Raw genomic sequence first — 27,751 nt, 5'->3', positions numbered from 1 at the left:
GCTCAATGCAGGAGCTGCCCTCTGGTGGTCAGTGCTCTCCCACAGGGGGAGCGCCGCTCAGCCAGAAGCTGGGCTCTCAACTGGTGAGTGCAGTGGTGGTGGTGGGAGCCTCTCCTGCCTCCGCGGCAGGGCGAAGGATGTCCAACTGCTGGCTTAGACCTGCTCCCCAGGGCCTAAGCTGGCAGTCGAACATCCCCCAAGAGCTCCCGGACTGCGAGAGGGTGCAGACCAGGCTTAGGGACCCCCGAGTGCATGAATTTCGTGCACCGGGCCTCTAGTCAATGATAAAAGAGAACCATTGAATGACCATTTCTTACAAGTCTCCTTCTAGGGATTGAGCCCCAATCTAGGCATGCATCCCAAATGGGAATTGAACCATGACCTACTGGTTCATAGGTCTATGCTCAACCACTAAGCAACATCAACCAGGCCATTTCTTCCTTTTTAAAGCATTTCTTTCCTTTTTTTCCCCTCTCTTTTTTCCCTCTGTCTCTCCTACAAAATTAATATCCAGAAATCTGTTGTACTTTTATACACCAATAATGAACTATCAGAAAGATTAATTAATAAAGCAATCCCATTTACAATTGTACTAGAAAAATAAAATACCTAGTAATAAATTTAACCAAGGAGGTAAAATACCTGTATAAGACACTTATGAAAGAAAGTGAAGATACAAATAAATGGAAGCATATATCGTGTTCATGGTTAGGAAGAATAATATTATTAAAATGTCCATACCATCCAAAACACTCTATAGATTTAATACAATCTCTAATTAAAATATCAAAGACATTTTTTATGGAAGTAGAACAAATAATTCTAAAATTTATATGGAACCACAGAAGACCCTGAATAGCCAAAGCAATATTGAGAAAGAAGAACCTGATAGCAAGCTATACTATAAGGCTATATTAATTAAGACATCATGGTACTGGCATAAAAGCAGACACATGCATCACAAGAGGTTCAGAGATTTTATTCCGACCCCAATTTTAAAACACTTATTTTTTAAAAAATATATTTGTATTGATTTCAGAGAGGAAGAGAGAGGGAGGAAGTTATAGAAAAATCAATGATGAGAGAGAATCATTGATCAGCTGCCTCTTTCATGTCTCCTACTGTGGATGGAGCTGGAAACCCGGGCATGCCCCCAGACTAGCAATCCAACTGTGACCTCCTGGTTCATAGGTCAAGGCTCAACCACTGGAGCTACACCAGTGGGGTCTGACCCAAACTTTAAAAAGTGAGAAAAAAAGAATAGAAATAATGATGCTTGTCATCTAGACCTTCCTAGGAATATAGTTCTAATCTAGTTATTCATTTCTTTGTGTTATTTACTCTATAACTACATTGGCTTTGGCCAATTTGTGGAACAATCAAGTTCTTTCTTGGTTTGGGAACTTTGTATTTACATTTTCTCCCTCGGGAATGATTTTACCCTATGTTTCACATTCTTCCAATCTGTTAATGGGCAATTACTTTCCAGACCTTCCTGGGTGAAGTAGGCCTCTCTCTCCATTACTATTTCATTGAACAGCACTTCGTTTCCTTTAGCACTAATCACGGCCCAATAACATTTTTAAAGTCCTTTGTCTCAGACACAAAATGTAGATCCTCCAATGCCTACCAGAGTATCTGGCTCATAAATGCCTTCAATAAATACTTAAAAAAAAAAAAAAAAAGAGGGGGAGGTGGTAGAGGGCAGAGAGGATAAATGGTGATGGAAAAAAAAATAAAATAAGAAAGAAAAGCATTTAGGGAAGGTGAATTTAATTTGAATTAACTTTTAGTGAATTTAAATGCCAGGCATAGGTCTCAGTGTGTTTCCTAATACTTCTGTCACAGGATTCCAGGGCAGGAGGAATAGGGAAACTGAGACAGGAAAGTTAAACAAAGGCCAAACCGCATAGGCAATTTGCAGCCAGCTTGTAAATAACAAGCCATTATCTTCCCCAGCCGAGGACATGAGAGCAAATGGTTAAAAAAAACCTCCCAACTGAGAGAATGCGAAAAAGGAGGGGAGAGGGGAAATAAAAAAAAAAGGGCAGTTTTACTCCCTAAGCAGAGAAGCCAACAATTTTAAGGCTTGGCAAGATAAAGTTGCCAGGTGCTTCTCATGATTTCTGGGAAGGCCACACCAAAGTAAAAAAAAGGAACTTTGAAAATTAATCTGTACCAAATATTCAACAAAGAAATTTTAAAGCCTATAACCCAAAGGGTATACAGTATAACAGTTCAGATGCCCACCCAACCTGCTCTTCAAATGAGCTATAAGCCTGTCTGCACTTCATAAACTAGATGTATCAGTTTGCTTGCTTTGCTTTTTCAATAAAGGTGCATGCTTTAATTGCTTTAATAAATTGGCTTTTCACAATACATAAAGGTCTCTCATTTAAACACATTTATATGAGAAGATAGAATCGAGATTGGGAACAGCTCTCTCCCTCTGACTCAGAGGGCTGTCCTGTTCGTAACACCTCTGTGGTGTTGGGGAGAGGGGGCTGACTATAACATACAGCTTATACTTCATAGATTCAGAATTATGAAATCCTTTCAATCCCATAAATATTAATCCAGAACGCTGAATCTGACTGCAGATCAGACCACATTGGTCCCCTCCTCTCCCGCTGAGGGTTTTGCTCCGCCTCCCTGTAGCTTCTCTGCCTTATCGCTTCCCTGGGCCTGGCTGAGCAGAGCTGTCCCTGCACAGCCTTCTCCGGGCGCATGCGCAGCACACCGCGCACGCGCAGTGCTCGGCTGCCGGTCCGCGGTGGCTCCCGCTGCGCTGGGGGTGGGCTCCAGCGCTATGGCCGAGGGTAACGGGGAAGCAGTCGCAGTCCCCGCGTCCGGGGCTGCCAACGGCCTCAGCAATGGGGCAGGCGGGTCCTCGGCGCAACCCAACAACCCGCTGTCGCGGAAGCTGCATAAGATTTTGGAGACGCGGCTGGACAATGACAAGGTAACCGGGGCTGGCGGGGCCGGGGGCGCGCGTCGCCCGCGGGGCTGAACCGGGACCCGGCGGCCTCCGTCCGACACCCGGTCCCCCGCCGGGAGGACACCCAGACCTTCGCGGGGAGGGTGACGAGGGGAGGCGGGGCGCCCTGGGAAAGGAAAGAGGTTTCCCGGGTATTGCTCCTATTTAAAAAGGTTCCTTGATGACTTCGGATCTGGGAGGAAGCCGTGGGTCCCTCTCCTAACCTCGGAGTGGTTCGGGTCCGAGTGGGAGAGGTAGGATAAGAAACCGATGCAAAAGAGCAAATTACAAGATAAGACAACGTGAATCGGGGGTACGAGGACCGGGAGAACAGGGTTAGGTGTAAGTGAGCATTTCCATTGACAAGTTAAAACAATTAAATATGAAATTATTTTATATAATTTATTTTATTTCTTACTTATATTTTATGTAAGGCAATGCGGAAGAACCTGCTCGTGGCTAAGATGAAATAATATTTATTTAGTCTAAGTACTGCCTGTGATTTATGGGCTCAAGCTGTGTTTCTGTACAAAATTGATTGTCCACATCCTTTCCCAAGTATTTCCTGAAATTTAGATTGGACTTTATAGCTCCATCACAGCTGGTTAGCGCTTCTCTATCACTGAGTCTCTAGGTAAATTGGCTGATAATATATCACTGAACTTTTAGAAATTTGTAGGTTACTGCAAACAAGGTGTCAATAAGAATTTGTGTGTAAAAAATAACATCATAATATAATGAGTAAGGCTGTCTCTAGGCTACTACTTATTAGGTAAAACCACCAAATTGATGCATTATGATTTAAGTGAATCCATTAACTTCTCTAAGCTTATGTTTTATTATTTCTAAATTGTGAATACTGCTAGTAACCTCAGGATTGTTCTGAGGGTTCAATGAAAGAATCCAGGTGAAGTGCTCAGACAAGTGCCAGGCACTTACTGTTAGTTATTAAACGTTAATTTTATCATACAATTTATTAAGTGTTTAAAACAGTGTCAAATATTGATATTATCTCATTTAATACAGCTACTCCAATAAATTGACATTATTTCCTTTTACTCATGAGAAAAATAAGGTATATAGGGAGTGTAAGTTACATCATATAACTAGTAATTGGTGGAGTTATAATTTACAGTCAAGTCTGTGTGATTTTGTTCATTCAACATTTACTGACTACTTCTTTGAGCCAAGCCCTAAGAGACATTCCAAGACGGTAGCCTAAAGAGCCCATGGACTAAGACAAGAGTGTGGTGAAGGCCTGGGGAGGGGGTGTGGCAAAGGGGAAAACGGGGGACATCTGTAATAGTCAACAATGACAACAAAGATATTTTCCTCTCTCTTAAGTATTAAATTGAATTTAAATAGCTTTACTATTTTTGTCAATCCAGCCAGTATTTCAAAATAACATGGAAGGGAGGCCTGTTAGACTATATAGTGTGTTAGTTTGGTTGTAGGAATTAATATGTGTAAGATTTAGGTTCCTGTTTTATATCTTGGGCCTGGTCCTCTGTCCTCTCTCCTCTATTCATCTCTCTATAGAAGAACTCGCTTACTTTCATAATTTTAAATACCAAAAAGCATTATGATTCTCACATTTATAATCCTATTTCTGACACCTCTATGGAGATCCAGATTTGTACAATCAATTGTCCATATGGCACCTCCAATTGGACACCTGATCGACATAATAAAAACTTAACATCACTAGAACTCTTTTTCTCCAAACTGGTTCTCTCCCTACTGTTATTAAAGAATATCATCTTTTACCCATATAATCAAGAAGCATGTAAGTAATGTTTGATACCTGTCATTTTTTTTTCACATCCCACATCCAGTCCATTAGCAAGTCTTACAGGCTCTACCTTGAAAAAAATATCACCTGCAGTGCTACCACCGTGTTGGTCTATGCTACTATCAAATCTTGCTTGGATTATTTTGTTTTTTCCCTACTTGCTGCTTTTCTTGCCCCCTTCTACCACCCATCCTCACAAAGTTGGAACAAACTTTTAAATATGTAAAGCATATTACATTACTCCTGTGTTTAAAACCTCTAGTAGTTTCCCATAGCTTTAGTCACATTGGCCTTTCTGCTGCTTTAGGATCTTTGCATTCATTTCCTTTGTCTGTGGAAGGCTTTGCCCACACCAATGTTGCTTTCCTATCACTCAGGCCTAAGTTCAAAAGTCACTTCAAAGAGGCCTACCTCTCTAAGTTTCTTTAAATTTTGCTCCCATTTACTCAGTTCCTACTGGCTGCCGGTGGTATTTGTTTCTTTTATATATCCTTCCAGAAAAAGATTTATATAAGCATATAAGATTTTTCACCTTTTTAGAATGGATGTATCATAATTTCTTTAACCAATCCCCTTTAAATAGACATTAAAGTCATTTCTAATCTTTGCAATTACAAACAGTTCTGAAGTAAATAACCTTGTATACATGCCACAATACACAATAAGTATATCCTTATTATGTTTCAGAAATAATGCTGGCACTGTTAGTAATGTGAAGGTCATTCAACATTTTGGGGGTTGTTTAATGGAACATTATTTGAAAATGATTTTATTAATTTTTGGCTTGAGACTAGAAAAACATTTGAAAATTGATCCCAATAATTTTCTTCTATCATCACTTGTTTAGGAAATGTTGGAAGCTCTCAAGGCACTTTCAACCTTTTTTGTTGAAAATAGTTTGCGGACGCGAAGAAATTTACGTGGAGATATTGAACGCAGAAGTTTAGCCATCAATGAAGAATTTGTAAGCATTTTCAAGGAAGTGAAGGAAGTATGTAAACTCTTTTCATTAAGCATTTATTGAAAATTTACTACATGCCTGACTCTGTACTAAGTATTTTGATTAATTAGGTTGGCATATTTGCTATTCATGTATCAAGTTCAAATAGAAAATTTAACTACTTACTCCAGAAGCATTTTAGTCTTTGGATTAGAGTGATTTCTGAATCTGTGACTTCCACTAATGCTGGTTCTTAAAAAGTTGTAACATTTGTTCTAGGATATTCTCTGTGGAATTTTAGCTTTTTAAACAATAATAATAATAATAAATAACATTTCTCTGAATAGTTTTCCAGTAGAGATATTCCCTCATTGAATAAATCTCCCTTGGATAACCACTTCCCCATTGAAGGTAATTAAAATTGAATTCCTTTAATACATTTTAAATTATGTAAATTTCAGCCCTAACCAGTTTGGCTCAGTGGATAGAGCATCGGCCTGCGGACTGAAGGGTCCCAGGTTCGATTCCAGTCAAGGGCATGTACCTTGGTTATGGGCACATCCCCAGTAGGGGGTGTGTAGGAGGCAGCTGATCAATGTTTCTCTCTCATTGCTGTTTCTAACTCTATCCTTCTCCCTTCCTCTCTGTTAAAAATCAATAAAATATATTAAAAAAATAAATTATGAAAAGTTCAGATTAATTAAGATGAATACTTCAATGTATAAATAATGATTCATCATACTTGAGTGAGCAGTCTACTCATCATCAGGTAAAATGAATTTTATTTTTTATGGTCTATTTTCATTATGTAACATATTGTTAATTATGTTAATATGACATCATAATATTACATAGTTAATATTTCTGTGTGAGTTGTATGAGAGTGATACATGGTTTCAATGAGTACTTAATAAAAACATTTTAAACAATTTAGTAGGTTTTCATTGAGTAAAGACTAGTAATCTGGAAGGTTAAATGGAAAGTAAAGTGGTGTTCACCAAAATAGGAAGAACTGGTAGCAATGAGCACATCCAGATTTTGCTTTCTAAACACCCTTTCCTACTGGAAGAAATAATATTATCAGTACCAGAAAGCAAGAAAGCTGTCTGTGATTATTGGGAAAGTATCAGAAAGACTGGAGCTACTTGAAAAGGCTTCTACTGACCAAACGTAGGACTATTTGAGCATCAGTAAGAATAACTCAGTGGACTGAAACACATCAAACATGTTTAGTCCATGAATTCATAATGATATCAGAAACCAAACAAAACCCTCATTAGTTATCTTTGGTGGATGTAAGGGAACCAATTTATTATTTTGAAAACTTTTAAATAAAAGGAAAGAATTACTAAACATTAATCCTACCTTTTATACCAATTATATACGGTTGTTGAGGGCAAACTTTTCTTTATAGAAATATTCCATCTAATAAATGAAGAAGAAATGGTAGAATTAGATTAGAAGTTATAACCACTCTTGAATATGTAGGTCTAGCTCAGGGTTTTTCAACATTCTACATTTGCAATATAGAATGTTTAGTAGCATCTCTAGCCTCTAAACACTAGATGCCAGTAGCACCATTTTCCCCCCAGTTATTTCAATCAAAAAAATGTCTCCAGACAATGCCAAATGCCCCCTTGCAGGGCAAAACTGCCGCAGTTGAGAACCACTGATCAAGCCTTTGATCATCACTAGCTGCTACCCTCACAAAAAGAGGAAAAACCATATATGTGACTATTAATCTACCTAATAAAAGAGTAACATGCTAATTGACCATACCTGCGTGATGCCCACCAACCAATCAGGAGTGAGTATGCAAATTAAACAAACAAAGATGGCGGGTTAATTTGCATATGCAGGCACGCCGGGGGCAGGGCAGGATGCTTGTGTCGTCACCATGGTGATGTCGCAGGCATTCCGCACCATCCCAGCTTCTCTGGGCCTCTGGGCAGTGTGGGAAGGCAGAAAGGTGGCTCCGGGCTGGAGCAGAAAGGCTGCTCCGGCCAGAGTGAAGGCAGTGCCAGCAGCCAGGGAAGGAAGGCCCATTCTTGCACGAATCTTTGTGCATCGGGCCTCTAGTAAAGTTATACAACACCAGAATTCTTGCCAGAAAATGGAACCAGATGTAATCAAGCTTCTAGATCTAACTGCTGCAGTTTATAGGAAATGCAGGCAACAGAAGAGTATATTAACAGCATGAAGACTGTCAGCAAAATCTGGAATGTTGGAAACTGTATGGGCAAATGAACTGGTTTCTTCAACAAATAAATTATAAAAAACAAAACAAAAACAAGATAGAAAGGAAGAAACAAACAGACAAAAGAAAGAAAAAAATAAAAGAAATAGAGAGAGAGAGAGGGAGGGAGGGAGGGAGGGAGGAGGAGGGCCCTGGCTAGATAATTCAGTTGGTTAGAGTGTCTTCCTGATATGCCACAGTTTCAGGTTTGATCCAGGTCACATATAAGAATCAACCAATGAATGAGTAAATAAGTGGAACAACAAATTGATGTTTCTCTTTCTCTCTCTTTAAGCAATAATTAAAAAAAAAAAGAAATATTCAGTTAATTACTATTTGTGAATCTTCTTTGGTTCCTCATTTGAACAAATTGGTAAAAAATTGAGACAATTGGGGAAATTTGAACACTGATTAGATATTTACTTTAACCCTTTGCACTCGCTTGCTTTTTTCTCGATTCCTTTATTCTACTCGGGATTTAATTTTTTAAATACCCCAGATTTTACAAAGCGTGGCAGTAGAATAAAAAACTGGAGTTTCTTTTCATAAAAAATTATTTATTTGGATTTTTTTATATTTCAAATACATACGAGCTGCTACCGTGTCGAGTCACACTTGACATCCGAGTGCAAAAGGTTAATAGATTATTGTTAAATGATTAGATATGTAAATAGCATTGTGTCTTTTTTTGAGTCCTCATAGAAATACATATGGATATGATTGTGGATGAAATTATATATCTGGAATTCAAAATGATTCTGTTTGTGGGGGAAGGAGAAAGTGAGTGGGAAAGAGGAAGAAAGTGGGTAGAGGTGAAACAAAGGTGGTCACAAGTTGGTAATTGTTGAACCAGATAATATGTACATGGTCATTCATAGTATCTCAACATTTGGATATTTTTGAAAATTCTACATAACAAAAAAGATTTTAAAGAATTTATCATACTCTAGTTGTATTTCACAACCTATAATTTTATTTAATTAGGGAAAAAAGAAGACAGTTTACTCTAAGTTCAAAGACTTTACAGTGTAAAAGTCCCTTGAATTACAATTTAGCAAATCTCTACATTTAAGTCATATATTGAGAGATGTAATTTCTATTATTTTACAAAGCAAACCCATTTAATATGGTAGCTAAAGTAAACATTAGGAGTAGATATTTTTGACCTAGCTGACTGATAATGTCATAGTACTATTATTTTTATATTATACAGTAAAATTTAAGGGAATGGTGAGATGAGTTTGTTTATCTGCTATTGCTAATATCAATTATACCTGCTTCTTTTATTATTTACATCAAAACAGTTTAGAACTTAGTTTAGTAATTTGAATTACATACTGATTATAGACAAATGTGAAGAGTGGCATTTGAAAATATCTGGTGCTATAATTTTTATAATATAAAGTACTTAATAGAGAGAAGGAAAAAAATCTTAATTCTAGAACTGAGATTTATGTTTATCCTATCTAATAAAAGAGTAATATGCAAACTGACCATCACTCCAACACACAAGATGGCTGCTCCATGTGGTCAAAGATGACTGCCCCCATGTGGACAGAAGATGGCCGCCACAAGATGGCCAGCAGGGGAGGGCAGTTGGGGTTGACCGGGCCTGCAGGGAAGGGAAGTTGGGGGGGACCCAGGCCTGCAGGGGAGAGCAGTTGGGGGGACCAGGCCTGCAGGCGAGGGTAGTTGGGGGGGACCAGGCCTGCAGGGGAGGGCAGTTAGGAATGACCAGGCCTGCAGGGGAGGGCAGTTAGGGGTGACCCGGCCTTCAGGGGAGGGCAGTTAGGGGTGACCAGGACTACAGGGGAGGGCAATTAGGGGCAATCAGGCTGGCAGGGGAGCAGTTAGGCATCAATTAGGCTGGCAGGGGAGTGGTTAGGGGGTGATCAGGCTGGCAGGCAGAAGCAGTTAGGAGCAATCAGGAAGAGAGAGAGAAAGAAACATCTACATGAGAGACACATCAATTGGTTGCCTCATGCAAGTGCCCGACCGGGCCCTGGCCCAGGGATTGAACCTGCAACTCAGGTATGTGTCCTTGACTGGGAATCAAACCCATGACCCTTTGACCCTTCCTTGTGTGGGCTGACACTCTAACCATTGACCCACACTGGTCAGGGCAAGCATTTGCCATTTTTTGTTTCACTAGTTTATTTTACACCTTTTCTAACACTAGATGTTCTTATTTTTAATCATTTCTAGTCTTAAATATGGGATATTTAGTTATGTTTTATGGGGAAAAAATTCATGGGTTGAAAATCAGGATTTGGCTTAGAGAAGAGAAATTTTTTACCAGTATATTTTATGGTGTTAACTTTTCTCCTTTCAGGAACTTGAAAGCATAAATGAAGATGTTCAAGCAATGAGTAGCTGTTGTCAAGATATGACAAGTCGCTTACAGGTACTGTATAATGGCTTGATTTTAGCATAGTTCCTGGTACAAAGTAACTGTTAGAGAGGTCTACAAAATGTATGGATATCTACTACATCATGCCCTGTAGGAAGTTTGTAATATTGTTCAGTTAACTCCAGAAGCCTTTATATTTTGATCTGGCTGGTACAGAGCTAACTGTGTAGAGTTTTGATAAACCTTTCAATCCCATATATATGCCATAAGTCCAGCAGAAATAATTTCTTAATAGAAAGCCTTAGGAGTAAGTTCAAACTCAAGCTTAATTATGAATCGTGCTCAGCCTAAAAAAAAAAAATCTCAGGAAAATATGTTTAATTTTACTCATAGCCTGTATATTAAAACTGTTCTGAACCTCTGTTTTGGTTGTGGAGTTAGCATTTAATCTAATTATCCTCAGTCATGTGGAATAGGTTCTTCCTAAATTAAGAGTCAGTCATGATTATTTCTACTACCTTCACATTTTTATTACAAACTTTTATAAGATTCTCTTGGACCTATTGTCAGCTACAATTATTATAGGAAGAATCATGAATCTATGCATATTCCACAGAATAATTGTAGGTACTTGTATGATCTGTCTGCAGAACTAGTCAATTTCCTGTTTCTAAAATTTTAACTTTCCTAGTGTTGTCTAATTTTTTTATTCTTAACTAACACATCAAATATTATTGGTATATTTATTTTCTAATATTTAGATCTTTGTTAATTATACAATCCTACATAATAAAAAGGCAATATGCAAATTCATCACTCCGCTACGCCCACGATTGGGCTGGCTGGAGGCGCGGGGGGCGGGACTCAGGGTGGCCGATTGGCTGGCGGTAGGAGCGGGGGGCGGGGACTTGCGAGTCCCCGCGCCCCGCTCCTACCGCCAGACTAAACGGCCGATGCTGTGGAAGACGCTGGTGGTGGCCGATTGCGTGGCTGCTGGCAGCAGTTTTCCGCCAGCAGCAGTTTTCCGCTGGCCACCTGCCGATCGGAGCGCCTCCCGGATCGGAGTTCCTCTCGGGGTGGCTGATCGAGCTGGCGGGAGGCGCTCTGATCGGCGGGTGGTCAGAGGAAAACTGCTGCTGGCGGAAAACTGGTGCCTGCAGCCAGGTGAAAGTCTATTGCACGAAGCTTCGTGCAACGGGTTTCTAGTATCTAAATAATCATATAAACTGCTAATTGTTGCCTTTTCACTTTTTTGTACTTACTTTTGTTGCATAGTAATTGATTTTCTTTGACTTTTCTTTCCAGACTTGCAAGATTTCCTCATAGCTTTTTATATTGAATATTTAAAAATATTTTATACTACTTATTGTTTACATTCACTGTTTTTAATTTAATTTAATTTATTGGGGGTACTATTGGTTAATAACATTTTATAGGTTTCAGGTGTACAGTTCTATAATACATCATCTGTACTGCATTGTGTGCTCACCATCCTAAGTAAAATGTTAGGTGGAAAAGGACAAGAACCACATGATTTCACTCATGTATGATACATTCATTTTTTATTCTTAGATTAGTAGGTGTTAGATCTATGATTTTGAAAATCTTATTTATTGGCACTAATTTATTTGGATATAGTGTTGTTATAAACTTAATAGTACCCACTTATACTATCAACTCTAGAATAATGTTTTCAATTCATTTATTTATAAAAAGAAGTATTTCTTGGTAAATCCCCTCTCTTTTTACATTATAGGGTGTTATAATGACTTATAGAGTGTTATAATTTAATTAGTTAATTAATTTTTCTAAAATGCTTTGGATTTAGGACAGTTTAGAAATTGATATTATGAGATACATTTAGAAATTAAATCAGAAATTTTTTTGGTATGCTATGGTTTATCCCTTTGGCTATGTTTGTACTTTAATAAATTATATTTGTAGTCATATGTTTATTATTTAATGAGAAGTAATCATCTTTGACATTGAAGATAAATTGACTAAAATTATTTTAGGGTAATAATCTTTACAAGTATTATTAAACATTAATTTGGAATCATTACCACAATTTGTAAATGAAGAGTCAGGAAATGCAAAAATTCTAATTGCATAACATTTTACACAAGTATAATATTCAGTGATTAATTGATGGTGGTGTTTATAAGATAACCCTTAATTTAGTAATTACTAAGGCTAAAGAGAAGCTAATACGCATTTTATGATATTGATTTTGTGAAGCACTCTTTTTTCATAAATATTAAAATACTAGAGGCTCGGTGCATGAAAATTCATGCACTGGAGGGGGGATCCCTCAGGCTGGCCTGCCCCCTCTCACAGTCCAGGAGCCCTCAGGGGCGGGAAGTGATCCGGCGATCAGGGGAAGGTGACGCCCCATCACACCTCTGCTGCTGCCACTGCTGGCAGTGCAAGCCTTGGCCGGCCCTAGTTACCTGAGCCTCGGGCAGCCCTGGGCAGCTGGGGGACTGAGGGAACTGGGGGACTCTGGAGGCAGGTGCTCGGAGCCTTTTCTCGCACCTGCCACCTTGGTGGGGATGGGGACTGGGCGCCACCATCTTGTGGCTATGGGCGCCACCATCTTTGAGGGCATGGCAGTCAATTAGCATATTCCCTCCTTATTGGCTGTGGGCGCCACCATCTTTGTGACAGCATGAGAGTCAATTAGCATATTCCCTCTTTATTAGATAGGATGTTAATAAGTTTTAGAATTGAAATATAATATTTAAAAAAATTGTACAAGGCAAGATAAAGTGTGGAAGTGGATCTTTAAAGCAAAATGACATTAGGAAAGATAAACATTTGAAGAAGTTATTGGATTTGAAGAGTAGTAATTTTAGAAGAATATCATGGGAGCTATCATGTTTGGCACCATTCATTAAAAGTTCATGATCTGCTAAATTATCTAGGTTTAAATCTATTTTCTTAAAAATATCTACTATTTCTTGGGCACTTAATTTGGTTGCAAGGAAAACAGACTCAAAATAGCTTCCCTAGAGATGAGGGTGGGGCTCTGTTAACGACTGAGAGGAGGTAGATAAATCAGTAAGAGAAAATGTCATTGACAATCTGGACTTGGCTTTAAGAACCCAGAACTTGGTGGTGGTTGGAGGGTGTTTTTAGATCTAATGCAGCTCTAGAAACATTAGCAGCAGAAGTGTATTTTTGGACTGACCCAGCATGAAAATGACCCCCAACCTTCCTTTGTTTTTTTCTGGTATTCTCTCTTTAACAGACTGCCCTCCACTCTGTGTTTTTGTCTACTATATAATTTTTTTAATTGTCTAAAGTTTTACATATGTCTCCTTTTTCTCCAATTGACACACCCCCGCCAGCCATTCCCACCCCGGGCAAGCCCCCACCACCCCAGTGTCTGTGTCCATTGGTTATGCTCGTATGCATGCATACAAGTCCTTTGGTTGCTCTCTAACTCTCCCCTCCCATTTGTCATCAAATTATGTTGATCATTATATCCCACATATAAGTGAGATCATTTGATATTTATCTTTCTCTGACTGGCTTATTTCGCTTAGCATAATGCTCTCCAGTTCCATCCATGCTGTTGTAATTGGTAAAAGTTCCTTCTTTTTTATAGCAGCATAGTATTCCATTGTGTAGATCAGTGGTCGGCAAACTGCGGTTCTCGAGCCACATGCGGCTCTTTGGCCCCTTGAGTGTTCTAATGCCACTTCTTCAAAATAGACTCGCCCAGGCCGAAAACCGACTTCTGCGCATGGGCCACGAAGTTTCAATCGCACTGTACGTGCACGCCCGCACGTGGTATTTTGTGGAAGAGCCACACTCAAGGGGCCAAAGAGCCACATGTGGGTCACAAGCCGCGGTTTGCTGACCACTGGTATAGATGTACCACAGTTTTTTAATCTACTCAACTGCTGATGGGCATGTAGGTTGTTTCCAAATCTTAGCAATTGTAAATTGTGCTGATATGAACATAAGGGTGCATATATGGTTGGTGTTTCTGGTTGGTGTTTCTGGTTTCTTGGGATATAGTCCTAGTACTACCTAATAATAGACAAATATGCAAATTGACTGTACCTTCGCTATGCCCACGATTGGCCAGGAGGTGCGGGGGGGCGGGACGCAGGGTGGCCGGGGTGGCTGATTGGGCCAGCAGGATGCTGAGCTCATGTCACCAGCGGCGGCGCGAGCTCAGCGTCTGCGCCATGGCTGTGCTGCGGCACAGAAGGGGCCTCTGGGGCAGCGAGCTCACATCCCGCTGCGGACCATCAAAAGCGGGGGAGCTGGGTGCCTGTCTGCTCCGGCACCAGGCCTTTCAGAAGCCTCCGCCACGCCGGAGGCTTCTGAAAGGCCTGTTGCACCAGTGGACAGGCACCCAGCTCCCCCGCGATCGAAAGCGAAAGCATGGGAGCTGGGTGCCTGTCCGCTCCGGCACCAGGATGGCAGATTAGGCCTAGGGGACCCTACACGTGCATGATTTAATCATGCACTGGGCCTCTAGTACTTTATAATTTTACTAGAGGCCCGGTGCATGAAATTCGTGCACGGGGGTGCGGAGGGGGCGTGTCCCTCAGCCCTGTCTTGGCCTGCAAAGACACCAGCATCCCTCACCCCGGCCTCTAGCCAGAGGTTCCTCCCCTCCTTCTGCACAGCCTCTGGGAAGATGCTTGTCCTGGGGCCTCCTCAGGGCCCTGGCCCACGATGCCCTGCAGTTCGGGTACTCGGGGGCTTGGGCTTTCAGGTCTGGCTTCCTCACCTGGCATGGTGAGCATCAGCTGCCATGGGAGCCTTGCCTTAGGAGTCACCCCCTTGGACCATACTACTTGCGAGTGTGTGTGGGGGGGTGGCCTCGGTGGCAGTGATTTGATGTCTGTAGCATGCCCGCTGACACCCACCACCACGGTGCCACACTGGTCCCGTCTGGACTGCTGGCAAGGGGCTTCCAGTCTGCGACTGGGGCTGATGGGCTGCGACTGGGGGCTGCAGGTGGAGGACCCGGCACCGGAGGAGACGTGGGCGGGCGGCCCCGGAGGCCCCTTCACTCCCGCCGCACGGCCGGCCGGGCTGGGGATGTGGAATCGCTGCCCCAGAGGCCCCTTCTCTGCCGCAGCACAGCCGTGGCGAGGACGCTGAGCTCGCGCTGCCATTGGCAACACGAGCTCAGCATCCCGCTCCCAGTCCTCTGGCCAGAGACCCCTCCGTGGCCAAGGAGCAGATGCTGGGCTCCCGTTGCCAGGGCGATGCCTCCAGCGTCTGCTATGGGCGCCGCCATTTTTGTCACGGAGTGATGGCTAATTTACATATTACTCTTTTATTATATAGGATAATTTCCATTTAGTAGCGACTTTATGTATATATTCTTTTGACTCAATATCCCCTCAAGGCCTAGACCCTCTGTCTTTTTTTTGCCTTACAACCACTGTTTCTTCCCTCATTAATAACTGCCTTATTTCAGGTCTTTGAGAGAATCTGATTGACTACATCTGTCTTTTGTTTTAATCTACTTTATAAATATTTGCCTATTCTTGGATAGAACACCTTATTTTCAGGTTGTTGCTCCTGATCCTTTCAGCTCTGGCTTGTGGGAGGGAGGACTGCTTGGTATGGAACTTGGTCAGGAGCAGCTTGTGTCTTTTAGATAGGGCTGTTTCTAATCTTCACCAAAACTTTATATGAGAGGTAGTTTGTATATCTCAACTCCCAAATGTTTATCTCCATCTTGGCCATTTCTGATGAGTATTTCAGTGACTTAACTTACAACTCCATTTAGAGGTCTCATGGTGTCTCACCATGTGCATAACAAGTCATATTCTTCATCCTTAACTTGCCCTTCCAGTGCTTCTGTTTCACAAAAAGCATCACGAACTGTTAAATTCTTTAGTCAGCATCCTGATATCTTTTTCTTTTTTGTAAGCCTTAGTATGATGTATGTTTTAATAACATTGAGTGAGTTCTTCTTGGTAAAGGTAGTATATGAGCCTTAAAACTTAAGTTTTAATTACGACTCGGGTGTTTTTATAAACTTTTGAGTTCTGGAGTGTGATCTCCTTTGCTATAAGTCTAAACTCCAGTAAGTGGTAGTATTAGTTTTTTGAAGTATAACAAAATTGAAATGTACTGATATTAGATATGTTTATAATTTTAGGCAGCAAAAGAACAGACTCAAGATTTGATAGTAAAAACCACTAAGCTTCAAGCCGAAAGGTAAGTTCTTCTTATATATAATCACCCCTTCATTAATTTGGAGGTTAAGTGGAAAGAAAATTATAGACGAAGCCAACTCAAATTTAAAACAAAATAATAAAAAACATGATTCAAGATTGTTATAACATATGAGGTTTAAGCTGTTGTCCAACATTAAACTTGATATTGAGGTTAAGGGATTATCCCTTTTATGGAGTTGACAATATGTTATTGTTAGCTGTAGAATTAAAAATGATTGCTATTTAAAACATAGGCATATTTTTAATATATTTTTATTGATTTCAGAGAGGAAAGGTGAGGGAGAGAGAGATAAAAACATCAATGATGAGAGAGAATCATTGACCAGCTGCCTCCTGCATGCCCCCCATTGGGGATCGAACCCCAAACCCAGGCATGTTCCCTGACAGAGAATTTGAACCATGACTTCCTGGTTCATAGGTTGACACTCAACCACTGAGCCACACCAGTTGGGCAGTATTTAAAAAAATTTTTTTTTACAATCATTGTCCATTTTGTTTTAACTATGATGTATTTTCTCTGGTATATTCAAGAGGTAATTGTATAAATTCTTCTTGGAGTGGTTTACAAATAGGAATACTAATATTTGTTGACCCAGTCAATACAATGTGGAGTCATGTATTATAGTGTGTATTATAGTCTCTTGTAATATATTGTTGGTTTCATTTCATGTATCTTTTTTCCTACCAAATTGTGAGCTCCTTGAGAACAATGACAATTTCTTATTCTCCTTGTGTCTCCAGTGCCTAACACATGGATTCAATAAAAAATTTTTGAGTGCATAGATGTGGAATGCAACTATTGTAACGTTAGGGAAGGAAGGTAAAATAAAAACTGAAAAATAAGCATTGTATTGCAGCTTATAACATATATGGGATTCCGATTAATGTCTACAGGAAGAAATATTAGAACATTTTTCTTCTGTTCATATTTTCTCAAAACTAGGTAAGGTTATGGTCATTATTTTAGTAAGCCTATCAGAGTGTTTTGGCCTGGTATACTTTTAGCAAGTGAAAATTTGTGACATTCTAGTATGCCAAGAGCTATAGAAATGCTGTACCAGGTGGATTTTGTGTGACTGTATCTAAGGAAAATTACATAGCAGACATTATGATAACAAATTCGTATGAGCTGGCAGAGAGGTGTTTTCCCATTTTTAAATAAATTAAAAAAAAATTTTAACAAGAAAATTTGTTAAATAGTTAGCTTTAGAAATAGAAATTCAATGGGCTTATTTGGATAACATGTTATCCTCATTCAGACAGTAAATGTATACAGGATATGAATATTTTTCTAACCGGTGTTGAAAAAGGTCAGTCATTGTGACAGCTGATGCTCTGACAGGTAAAGTCAATGTAGAATTGTCTTCATAGAACTGCAGCTTAACATTTCCCCTTAATATTTAGTTGATAGAAGATGCGTTTCATTGATAGTCTAGAAAGACTAAATCTACATGATCATACTTCCATCTTTTTTAATACAATTGAAATGACTATTCATTATATATATTATTATCTCTTGTAAAAGCCCACCCACCAAATTTCTCTCTGGACTGAAAAAAAGTATCTGGTGAATGTTTGTGTCTTTTTGAGGTATAACATATTAACGTGGAAAGAATGTAGGCTTTGAGGACAAAAATCTGACTTCTAATCTAAATCTCATTAGATTTTTTATTTTGTGTAAGTTATTTCTTAATCTCCCATAGCCTCAGTTTACACATCTGATAAAAGAGAATAATATCTGTGTGATGATTAACTCATTTATCTAGTGTAGAACACTCCTGACATACATCATAAAACTGTACTCCTCCATCCCCCTCCTCTTTTGTTAGATATAGAAACCTGTTTAGCATAGCTTATTTCTAAAGGCTGTGGTGGCTAGCAAGCTTAGGCTCTTTTGTGCTTAATTGCAGTAGCTTTACTTAGCTATGTTATTTGCTTTCTCATTCTATCTCAATATTTCTTATTTAATTTTTAGTAGTTTTTTTTTTTTTAAATCCTCACCTGAGGATATTTTTTTCATTGGTTTCTAGAGAGAGTGGAAGGTGGAAGGGAGGGAGAAGGCTGGGGAGTGGAGGGGTTGGGGAAGGAGGAGGCGGGGAGGGAGAGAGAGAGAGAGAGAGAGAGAGAGAGAGAGAGAGAGAGAGAGAGAGCGCGCGCGAGCGCGCGCCATGGAATAGTTGCTTCCTGCACCTCCCCTAGTAGAGTTGTGGATGCCCTTGACCAGGAATTAAACTCATAGCCCTGGCCAGGGCTATTTTTTAGTAGCTTTAATTATGTTACTTATTTAAACTACTTTAAGGTTTTGAATTGGTAACACAAAAATATAAAACTGTTGCTTTTGTACAAATATAAGATAATATCACAGATACATATGTCTGAAGCAGCGGAGTATCAGACCTCTTTTCTTTCTTCCTCTCTCATTTAAATCTATAAAATTTAGAGAAGAAAATTAAAATTAGATATAACTTCACCACCCAGACATAGTCACTGGTAATATTTTGGTATATTTTCTCCCAGAGTGAGTATGTGTGCGTAGTTATATTTTACGCGCATTTTCTGTGTCTTTTATTTTTAAAAAACTGTCTCTTTCAGTGGTGGCATTTGTCTTGTGAATAAGCCAACATATGTTTAAGCATTCTTAAGTTATTGAATGTTTGTATTTTTTTCATTACTACAAGTAATGGTTTGGTAAATGCTTTTGAATCATTATGTGCATTTCAGATTATTTCCTTAGGATATAGGACATCTATATCATAAAAGGCCTGTGGTCGTGACGCTGTAACAGCGGAACGACCAAACAACTGGTCACCAGGAGGTGTGTGGAGCACCTCTCGCAGGCTGGGACTCGTGGCTCAGCGGGGCGCGCGAGGGGCTGGCAGGGCCCACGGCTTGTGCAGGTTGGGTCTGGGGTCCCACCGCTCATGCAGGGCGGGTCTGGGGTCCTGAGGCTCAGGCAGGGTGGGTCTGGGTGTCGCATTATTTCACACACTGGGCCGCTAGTATTCCTATATTATTAATGAATCAAATGGTAGACACTTTAAAAAAATAACCTGATGTACATTGCCTAAATTTTTCACCATAAAGGTTATATACCATTTACCTGTCCATCAGCAATGTATGAAAATGTCTCTGTTATTAAATCCTTGTCAGCATAGGTGTTATTATAAACTTTGCCAATTTCATAGATGAAAAATTAGTGTCACACTTTTAATTTACACTTCATTGAATATGGTGAGTCGACATTTTTTTCCCATTTTGTTTTGCCATTTATATTCAATTTTTGTTTTGATTATATCTTATGCCCATTTTTTCTACTAGTCTTTTTCTTATTAATTTGAAATTATTTGGTGGAGGTAAGCCTAGAAGGTAGCATTAAAATATGACAGAGACATATTTTTAGGGGGGGGGAAATGGCACTACAGTATTCATAAATCATGTTCTGGGATGATTTGAAGAAATTATTATAAAGATTAAATAGTCTATTTTAAATATTCAAGCAGTATATAAATACATGTCCTAAACATTCATGTCTATGTGTAAATAATTTTTTTAAATAATTGGGTGTTGCTATAACATTTTTCTGTGACTTGCTTTTTGGGAATTAACTTTAATGTGATATGATCAATTTAAGTAATACTTGGGGGGTGGGGGGAAGGGAAGAGATTAAACAAAGATTTTATATGCATGTATGCATTACCCATGGACACAGACAATAGGGTGGCAAAGGCCTGGAGAGGGGCGGAAACCCAGTGGAGGAGAGCAATGGGGGGAAAAAAAGAGGAACATCTGTAATAATCTCAACAATAAAGATTAAAAATAAATAAAAATGCCATTGCTTTCTCACACCATGTAATTTTAAAAAATAAATACACAGTATTAGAGATAATGTTAAATGTTGAATTTGTATAAATATCAAATATATTTTTCAATTTTTTGGTAGAAATATTAATAACCTTTTCTTCAGAACTTTTAATATAAAAATGTATACTTGAAATGCCTATCAATTCCTGATTAAGACATTTTAAGAATGAGCTCTTTGAATTCTTGATTGTCATCATCAAAGAAAACTTTGTTCACACAAATAAATAAAAAAAAGTATAAAAGTTTTTATAATCATTCTAAAGTTTACAAAGGTTGAAATCATGTTAAAGACTAATCATTCTTCCTTTTCTTTAAATGGCAAATGTAATGTTTAAATTCTTGTGATAATATAAATAAATGAATTTTGAAACCAAAAAAGAAAAAACTAATATTTGATTTGGTAAAAACAAAATGAAACTATAAAAAGATTAATTTTCTTTGTGCCTAACAAAGACTCTAAAGATGCAAAAGAAGCTCCAAAAATGTTTTAGTTGAAATAGTTAATTTGTATGGTCTTAAAGAATTTTATGAAGTTTTATAATTACTTTAAATTTTGTATGATAATGATTGGAGCTTTATCTAAGAGTATTAAAAATCTACAGGTGGCATCGCAAGCCCCCACTGGAACCCACTACTTGCTCAGCGGGGTCTATGTCTTTCCACTGCCTATCACCAATGGAATGTGCTCCTGCTTCCTGGCTACCCCTACCCACCACCCCCACCTGAGTTCTATCTAAGACCTCCCATAATGGACAGGGCCAGGGGATATGTGCAGCCCCCATCACCACCCTACCCTGGGCCCATGGAACCACAGGTCAGCAGCCCTGATGTCCCCTCCACTCCTGCAGCTGAAGTCAAGGCTGCAGAAGCAGCTGCCAGCACCTATTACAACCTGGGCAACCCACACAAAGTCTACATGCCCGTGAACCAGCCCCTACCCCCCACCCATTACCCCTCCTCTGGAAGATAAAAATATCCAGTAGACCCCTCACCTTCTGCCTCCTGCCTCATCCTCTTTCCTTTCCCTCCTCTAGGGGCCGAATCTGGGATGAAGGGTGAAGGGTGATGGGGGTGGGGGTTGCGGGGACTTGTTCTTCTGGGTCTGATTGCAAAACACCAGGGACTGGCTTGAAAGGAAGGGAGGGGCTGCTTGCCTGCAGCTTCCCACACTAGCCCTTAACTGACACTTGCTCAGCACCCTTCCCCTCAGAATCTCTGGGGCTTTCCGTGGGGTCTCAGCGCCTCTCCGAGTTCCTGTCCCGTTCTAGTAGTTTCTACCCAAGGGGAGACTCTCTGGCCACCTCCTCCGCCGCATTCCAGCTCCCTCATTTTTGTAGCCACTTGATCTTCAGCCTCAGGTCCTCTCGCGAACCCCATCAGCCCTGATCACATTCTCTGCACTTGCACTCTGGATTGTGACTAGCCATGGAGGCCATATTCCACAGGAGGTCAGCCCACATTCCCTTGCCAGCTAGCCTCCGGCCCCAGTCACACCTGCCTTCTCTGCCCTGACCTTGGTCATTCTGTTGCCACCACTGTGTGACTTTTGGAGCTTTAACATGAGATTCCAGGAGGTGGGTGGCATCAGGAACAGGCCTCTGAGGCTCAGGGAGGGGAACCTTCTGCTTCCCTGCTAGTGTTTCTGGAATTTGTTTCCCATTGCCTTCTCTCTTTTCCCTCTCGAAGGGGCTTCTGGAACTGGAGAAGCATGGCTGTCCAGCATGCCATTTGGGATGTGCTGGGTGGGCTGGAACAAATGCCCCTGACCCCTGGGACCTAACCTGGGTGTGTGCTGACCACAACCTCTGACAGACCCTCAGCCTGCTCTCTTCCCTTTAAGCTTCGTGCCTGGTTGGCGATGTGCTCCTGGATGCATTCAAATGTGCTCTTATTTGCTCTTGGACTGCCATGAAGTGAGGAGATTGTTAAAGAGAATTCCCTATTTATTCGACCAAAAAATCCAGTTAATATATTAATGTGAAATACAAAATATTTTTAAAGTATTAAACAAAACCTGTTAAGGTAAATGTTCATAATATGATGATTAACCCTTTGCACTCGCTTGCTTTTTTCTCGATTCCTTTATTCTACTCGGGATTTAATTTTTTAAATACCCCAGATTTTACAAAGCGCGGCAGTAGAATAAAAAACTGGAGTTTCTTTTCATACAAACTTATTTATTTGGATTTTTTTATATTTCAAATTATTGATACATTCAAAGAGTAATTTTAATCTCTATAATTTTTCATGGTGTGATATTTTTTGAAACATTCACCCACATGAAGACCTGGTTTACATTCACATGTTTTGCAAATGTAAATCGTCTCTCTTCTTCCTCCTTTGATTTTTCTGTTAGAACAAACAACACAATCTTTGTGTTTTTTGTTAGGGTGAGGTGTGATTATATGGAGCTTTCCATCTAAACGTTGCTCTAAGTTAGTGGATAATAATCTACCCCTGGAAGTTAGTGTACCATCTCTGAATTCTCCAACAAGATCATGTACTAGTTTCCTAATAAATTTCACATGCGTTATCGGTTTTTCATTTTTTATTTTTTGGCATTCTTTGTACAATATATAGGAATTTACAACACTGACCTCAAGCCCCCAGAAAAACAATTTATGCCACCATTTTAGAGTCTTCCTCATAAAACAGTATGTGCCTGTGTAGTGATCAGCTATATCAACACCCCCCATAAACTTTGTATAGTTGATCACGACCTGGGGTTTGAGAACTATTTTCTTCCCACCACCACGCACTCTCCTTTCCACAGACTCAGTCTCTGAAGTGTCCCAGGTACTGAGCATTGTGACTATCCTCTTGTCTTTCCACGCAAGAAGCATTACATTTTCATCCCTGAAAGCCACTATCTCTCCTTTCATTAGCTTTGGATGTTTGATAACAGGTGGATTATCTTTCCTATTGGGCATTATTGTCCCTGTCAAGTGTGTTTTTTCCTTGAACAATTCCTTTGCAAGAGTGACACTAGTGTAATATCTGTCAGTGAAGAAATGATAACCTTGAGAACCAGGTACTGAGTTCTTCAATCTTTCATGAAGCTCTAAAACTATTCTGCTAGTAAAAGGGAGATCAGGTCTCACCAACGTTTCAGATGTTATTCCTCCATAATAAGGGACAAATGAATGTACGTAACCACATTTTGAATCTGAGAGGACATATAAACGAATACCCCATTTTGTTGGCTTTTTAGGATTATATGTGATGAAGTGTATTTTTCCCTTGAAACCAACAACAGCCTCATCAACAGCAATCTCTCTTCCAGTACAGAATTTCTCCCTAAATTTCATTTCAAGGTATGACAAGAAGCAGTTTACCTTCTCGGTTCTTGATCTCAAATCTTTACTTGACTTTTGGTCGTTTTTCAAGTATAACATCCAAAATATTTGCAAGAACCTTTCTCTTTTGAAAACAGATAGAAAAAATGGTATATGAGACCCAAAATCCATGGACCAATAACTCTGCAAGTTGGGGTGATTCAATACACCCATATTTAGTATTACACCAAGAAAAGCCTTCATTTCCTCTATTGTCACATCTTTCCAATTATTCCAAGTGGATCGTTGGGATAGTTCTTTCTGGCTAATTTTATGCCCAGCATACTCATTTGTCTCATCCGTTATATTTTTTTATCAACGTCTCAGTAAAAAACAACTGAAAAAAGTCTATTGGTATGGCATATCCAGAAGGAACTTGAGGTCCAACATGTAACTGACCAGTGGAGAAAGGGATTCTGCTAGGCTCTTTGTCATTCACAGAGGTAGATGTCCACTTTTCTTTTTCCTGTTTTCCCCTAGAAATGTAACTTTCACTGGGTCTTATACCCGAATTCACAATGATATCACCTATATCTCCATCACTCTCACTCGAATAAACAATTGTGCGTCTTCGTTTTGCCTTTAGGAATTCAATGTGACTGTCACTGTCAGTACTTTCAGCCAGATCTTTGGGCAAAGCAAGGGACTTTTTCCTTTCTGTAGTTCCACTAGGACCAGCGATTTGTTCATCATCTCCACTCGCATCCTTGGAGAACTCACTTTCGTCACTATTACATTTTTCACATTTTTCTTCATTTTCGAAGTAAAATTCATCATCGCTGCGTTCTATGTCTTTGGAAAACTTATCCATCCTGAGGAAGGGAAATTCACTCAGAACATGCGACTGCTAGGGGGCAAACCAATCATCCAACTAAACCCTGTGTCATGACAACATCTGTGATATGCTAATAGAAACTTAAACAAACCTAGGAGACGAAAAGATAAGGAAGGTTCTTTACCAAGGGAAGATGATGCAAGCTCAAAGGCATGATGCCTTGGACCCTCCTACTCAAGATTGCTGCCTATGCAAAAGATAAGCTTAGGTGGTGGCATCAGTTGAGACGGCATTTACATTTTACTTGTCCTTTCTTGCTAATGAAAACAAGAAAAGATACTGGAAAAATAGACAAAAATCCTCCTTCCCCCCCCCCCCCCCCGCGGTGAAACTACGTGTCCAGTGTGGCTCGACATATAAGCTGCTACCAATGCTAACCGTGTCGAGTCACACTCGACATCCGAGTGCAAAAGGTTAAGGATACATGCCATTTAAATCTACTAGTATATCTTTAACTAGGTGATTTATGTTATCATTTGCTATAAATGACATTATTGCCACCTGCAAGAATTTTCCTTTTTAGCTTTTTATGTTACTCAGCAGTAGTATTTGACTTTGTGAATTTAAAATCTCACAATCCAAGAGTATAAACCAAAGATAATAGATACATTGGACTGTCTATACAAATAGTGTTAATATCTATCTTTGTTCATTTTTTGGGGTTATTATTAGATTGTGAATACTACTAAAGAAGCACTTAGAATTTTATTTATATATCTTCAAAGCTAAGATACGGAAGCCAGGAATGTTGTGGTTCTGCTCAGGTAGTTTGTATTCCTAACTTGCCTTTAGATGGTCACTCTGCTCAGTCCTTTAGGTCTTGGCAAGTTGCATTCCAGACTAGAGTTTGCCTTTTCCTAATTTTCAACTAGTCTAAATAGGTTGCAATCAGTTAAAATATTTTAAAAGGCTTTTTTATTACCATAGTATACAGAAAAAGTCAGGAAGGCAAAAGTGACAAGTGACTATAGATTTATAAGGAATTAGTAAATAGGTTTTGGAGTTCTAGCTCTAACTTAAAATTAAAAAACAAAAAACAATATACCTGATTTTTTGGTTGCTGTGAAAACTTCAAAGCTTACCAATTTTAATACTGAGAAGAAAATAGTTGAACATGGGCATATTTCTCTCCTTTAAGATAACCTTACTATTACAATGTGAATTATTTAAGTATTTGTAGGGACCATATGTGAACTTTTTTCTTCTTTTTTATAATTGTTAACTCCTTTTACTATGTGCAAGTATTTGAGGTAGAATGATATCAACTAATTTTATCACCTACATACCTGATGAGCTTCCAGTATTTGAGGTAGAAATTATACTTTCAAAGATGTTGAGAATCTTCCACATCTTTATTTTAAAAGGTTAGTATGTTAGACCATAATTTGTTTTAAAGCTATGCAAATGCACAATGTATTTGATATTTATTAAGTTTTTGTTTTTTGTTATTACAGTCAAAGATTAGAAATAAGAGCACAAGTTGCCGATGCTTTCTTATCCAAGTTCCAACTAACTTCTGATGAAATGAGTGTTCTCCGAGGTACAAGAGAAGGACCTATTACTGAGGTATCTTGCTTTTGTTATATTTATTTCAAGTGTTACAGTTACAGATGTCATAGAGAAAATTTTAAGGCTTTATCTTATCATTTAAAAAATGTTTGATTTGAAAATATTTTTAAATTTGGAAATTAAGATGCATATTTTAAATTGTTTTATTTTTTTCCAAAGTAATACATGTCCTTTTTAAAGGGTACAAGGCTTATAAAGAAAACCTATATCACCTCTTCCACTCCTCCTTATCTCTAAGTCTTTTGTCAACCATTTCAAACCTGTTAATAGCTGCTTTTGTAAATTCTATATTCTAGAGCTATTGTTAAAAAGAATATGTTTTTAATGTGGTAGGGATGGAAAGGCAGGTAAGTTATCCAATCAAATGCATTTAAAGATTACTATTAGTTATTTGTACTAAATTTAGTGCCTGTTATTCTGGGGATGGGGGTGTATAGGATATTAGATCAATTATAAAGAATAAACTATATGTTCTTTCATTTAACAAATACGTTTTAATTATCTGTGTTAACTATTTTTTTTGATTTCCTAACATGAAATATGAGGATTTAGCCTCTTCCCCTCAGCCCCAACCCCCCATAGATGCACACATTCTCTCTCCTTGGTACCTCACAGTACAGTAACATGGCATTTTCTGTTTTCATTTTATTAACATTACAGTGATTACATGTTCTTTATTTTACAACTTTCTGCCTTTTTTAGATTTGGAAATTCCTTATTTTTTTATCTAATTAATTTTTTAACCTATGCCATTCTTTTCAAATTGACATAGAACTATAAAACCTCTCAAAATGCTAAACAACAGGGAAATGTTTTATTTCTTTTTTTTTTTTACTTGAAAGACATTCAGTTTTTCCAGAAAGGAATTTTTCATTCCCCTAACTGGGAGGAACTATAAATCTACACTTGCTGTCATTATTCTGGGGTCTGAGGGCAGGAAGATTTCTTAAAGTGGGGGTGGAGTCTCATGGAGTGGCTCTGATAGATGTCACTATTATATTACAGTCCAGGCTGGAATGTAAACAGTTACCTGTGGGTAGGGACGTTACTTCTCAGCCCTTGAGGTTTGAGGAACATTGCACATTTTAAATATTTGACATCTCACCTTTTTCTCTACTTGGGAGAAATAATAAACTATATTAGAGGGGATATTTTTTATTTAAATTGAATTCATCAAAGAAAAGTAACACATTCATTATTTTCATGTTTAGAACACTGTTTGGCTTTTGTAAACTAAGGCTCCAATATGTTTTTCTAAAATAAAAATATCTTGGAGTTCAGTATCTGTCAGCTCTTAATATTTAATGAGCATCTTTTATATATCTAACTTTGCAGTCTACTCTTAGATGTGGGGACAAGAATCTATCTATACTAATAAAAGGGTAATATGCTAATTAGACCAGGTCGTCTTCCAGACGTCCTTCCTGACAAAGCTGGGGGCATGGCCGGCCTGCAAACTGCCCCAGGCCCCTCACCTAGGCCGGCCCGGCCCTGACCCCCAGCGGCAACCCCCACCCCGATGGGGGTGTGGCCAGCCTGCAAACCACCCTCAGCCCCTCTCCCAGGCTGGCCCCACCCCAGCAGGGACCCCCACTCTGATGGAGGTGTGGCCGGCCTGCAAACTGCCAGCAGACTCTC

The 27,751-nt window shown here is 39.3% G+C and overlaps 1 protein-coding gene across 2 annotated transcripts in view; it reads left to right on the top strand.

The window, feature by feature from the left end:
* The first annotated feature begins 2,770 nt into the window (after positions 1–2,770).
* Positions 2,771–27,751, top strand: part of COG6 (component of oligomeric golgi complex 6) — a 130,830-nt gene continuing 105,849 nt past the window's right edge. For both annotated transcript variants that reach the window (XM_079779001.1, XM_079779000.1), the window contains exons 1-5: positions 2,771–2,962; positions 5,617–5,760; positions 10,278–10,349; positions 16,435–16,493; positions 25,999–26,110. In XM_079779001.1, coding sequence (XP_079635127.1) covers positions 2,810–2,962; positions 5,617–5,760; positions 10,278–10,349; positions 16,435–16,493; positions 25,999–26,110 — 540 coding nt within the window. In that variant the 5' untranslated portion in view covers positions 2,771–2,809. The remainder of the gene's footprint in view (positions 2,963–5,616; positions 5,761–10,277; positions 10,350–16,434; positions 16,494–25,998; positions 26,111–27,751) is intronic.

The sequence above is a fragment of the Cnephaeus nilssonii genome (genome assembly GCF_951640355.1).
Source record: "Cnephaeus nilssonii genome assembly, chromosome: 8".
Lineage (NCBI taxonomy): Eukaryota > Metazoa > Chordata > Mammalia > Chiroptera > Vespertilionidae > Cnephaeus > Cnephaeus nilssonii.
This window is presented reverse-complemented; position numbering and strand designations above follow the sequence as displayed.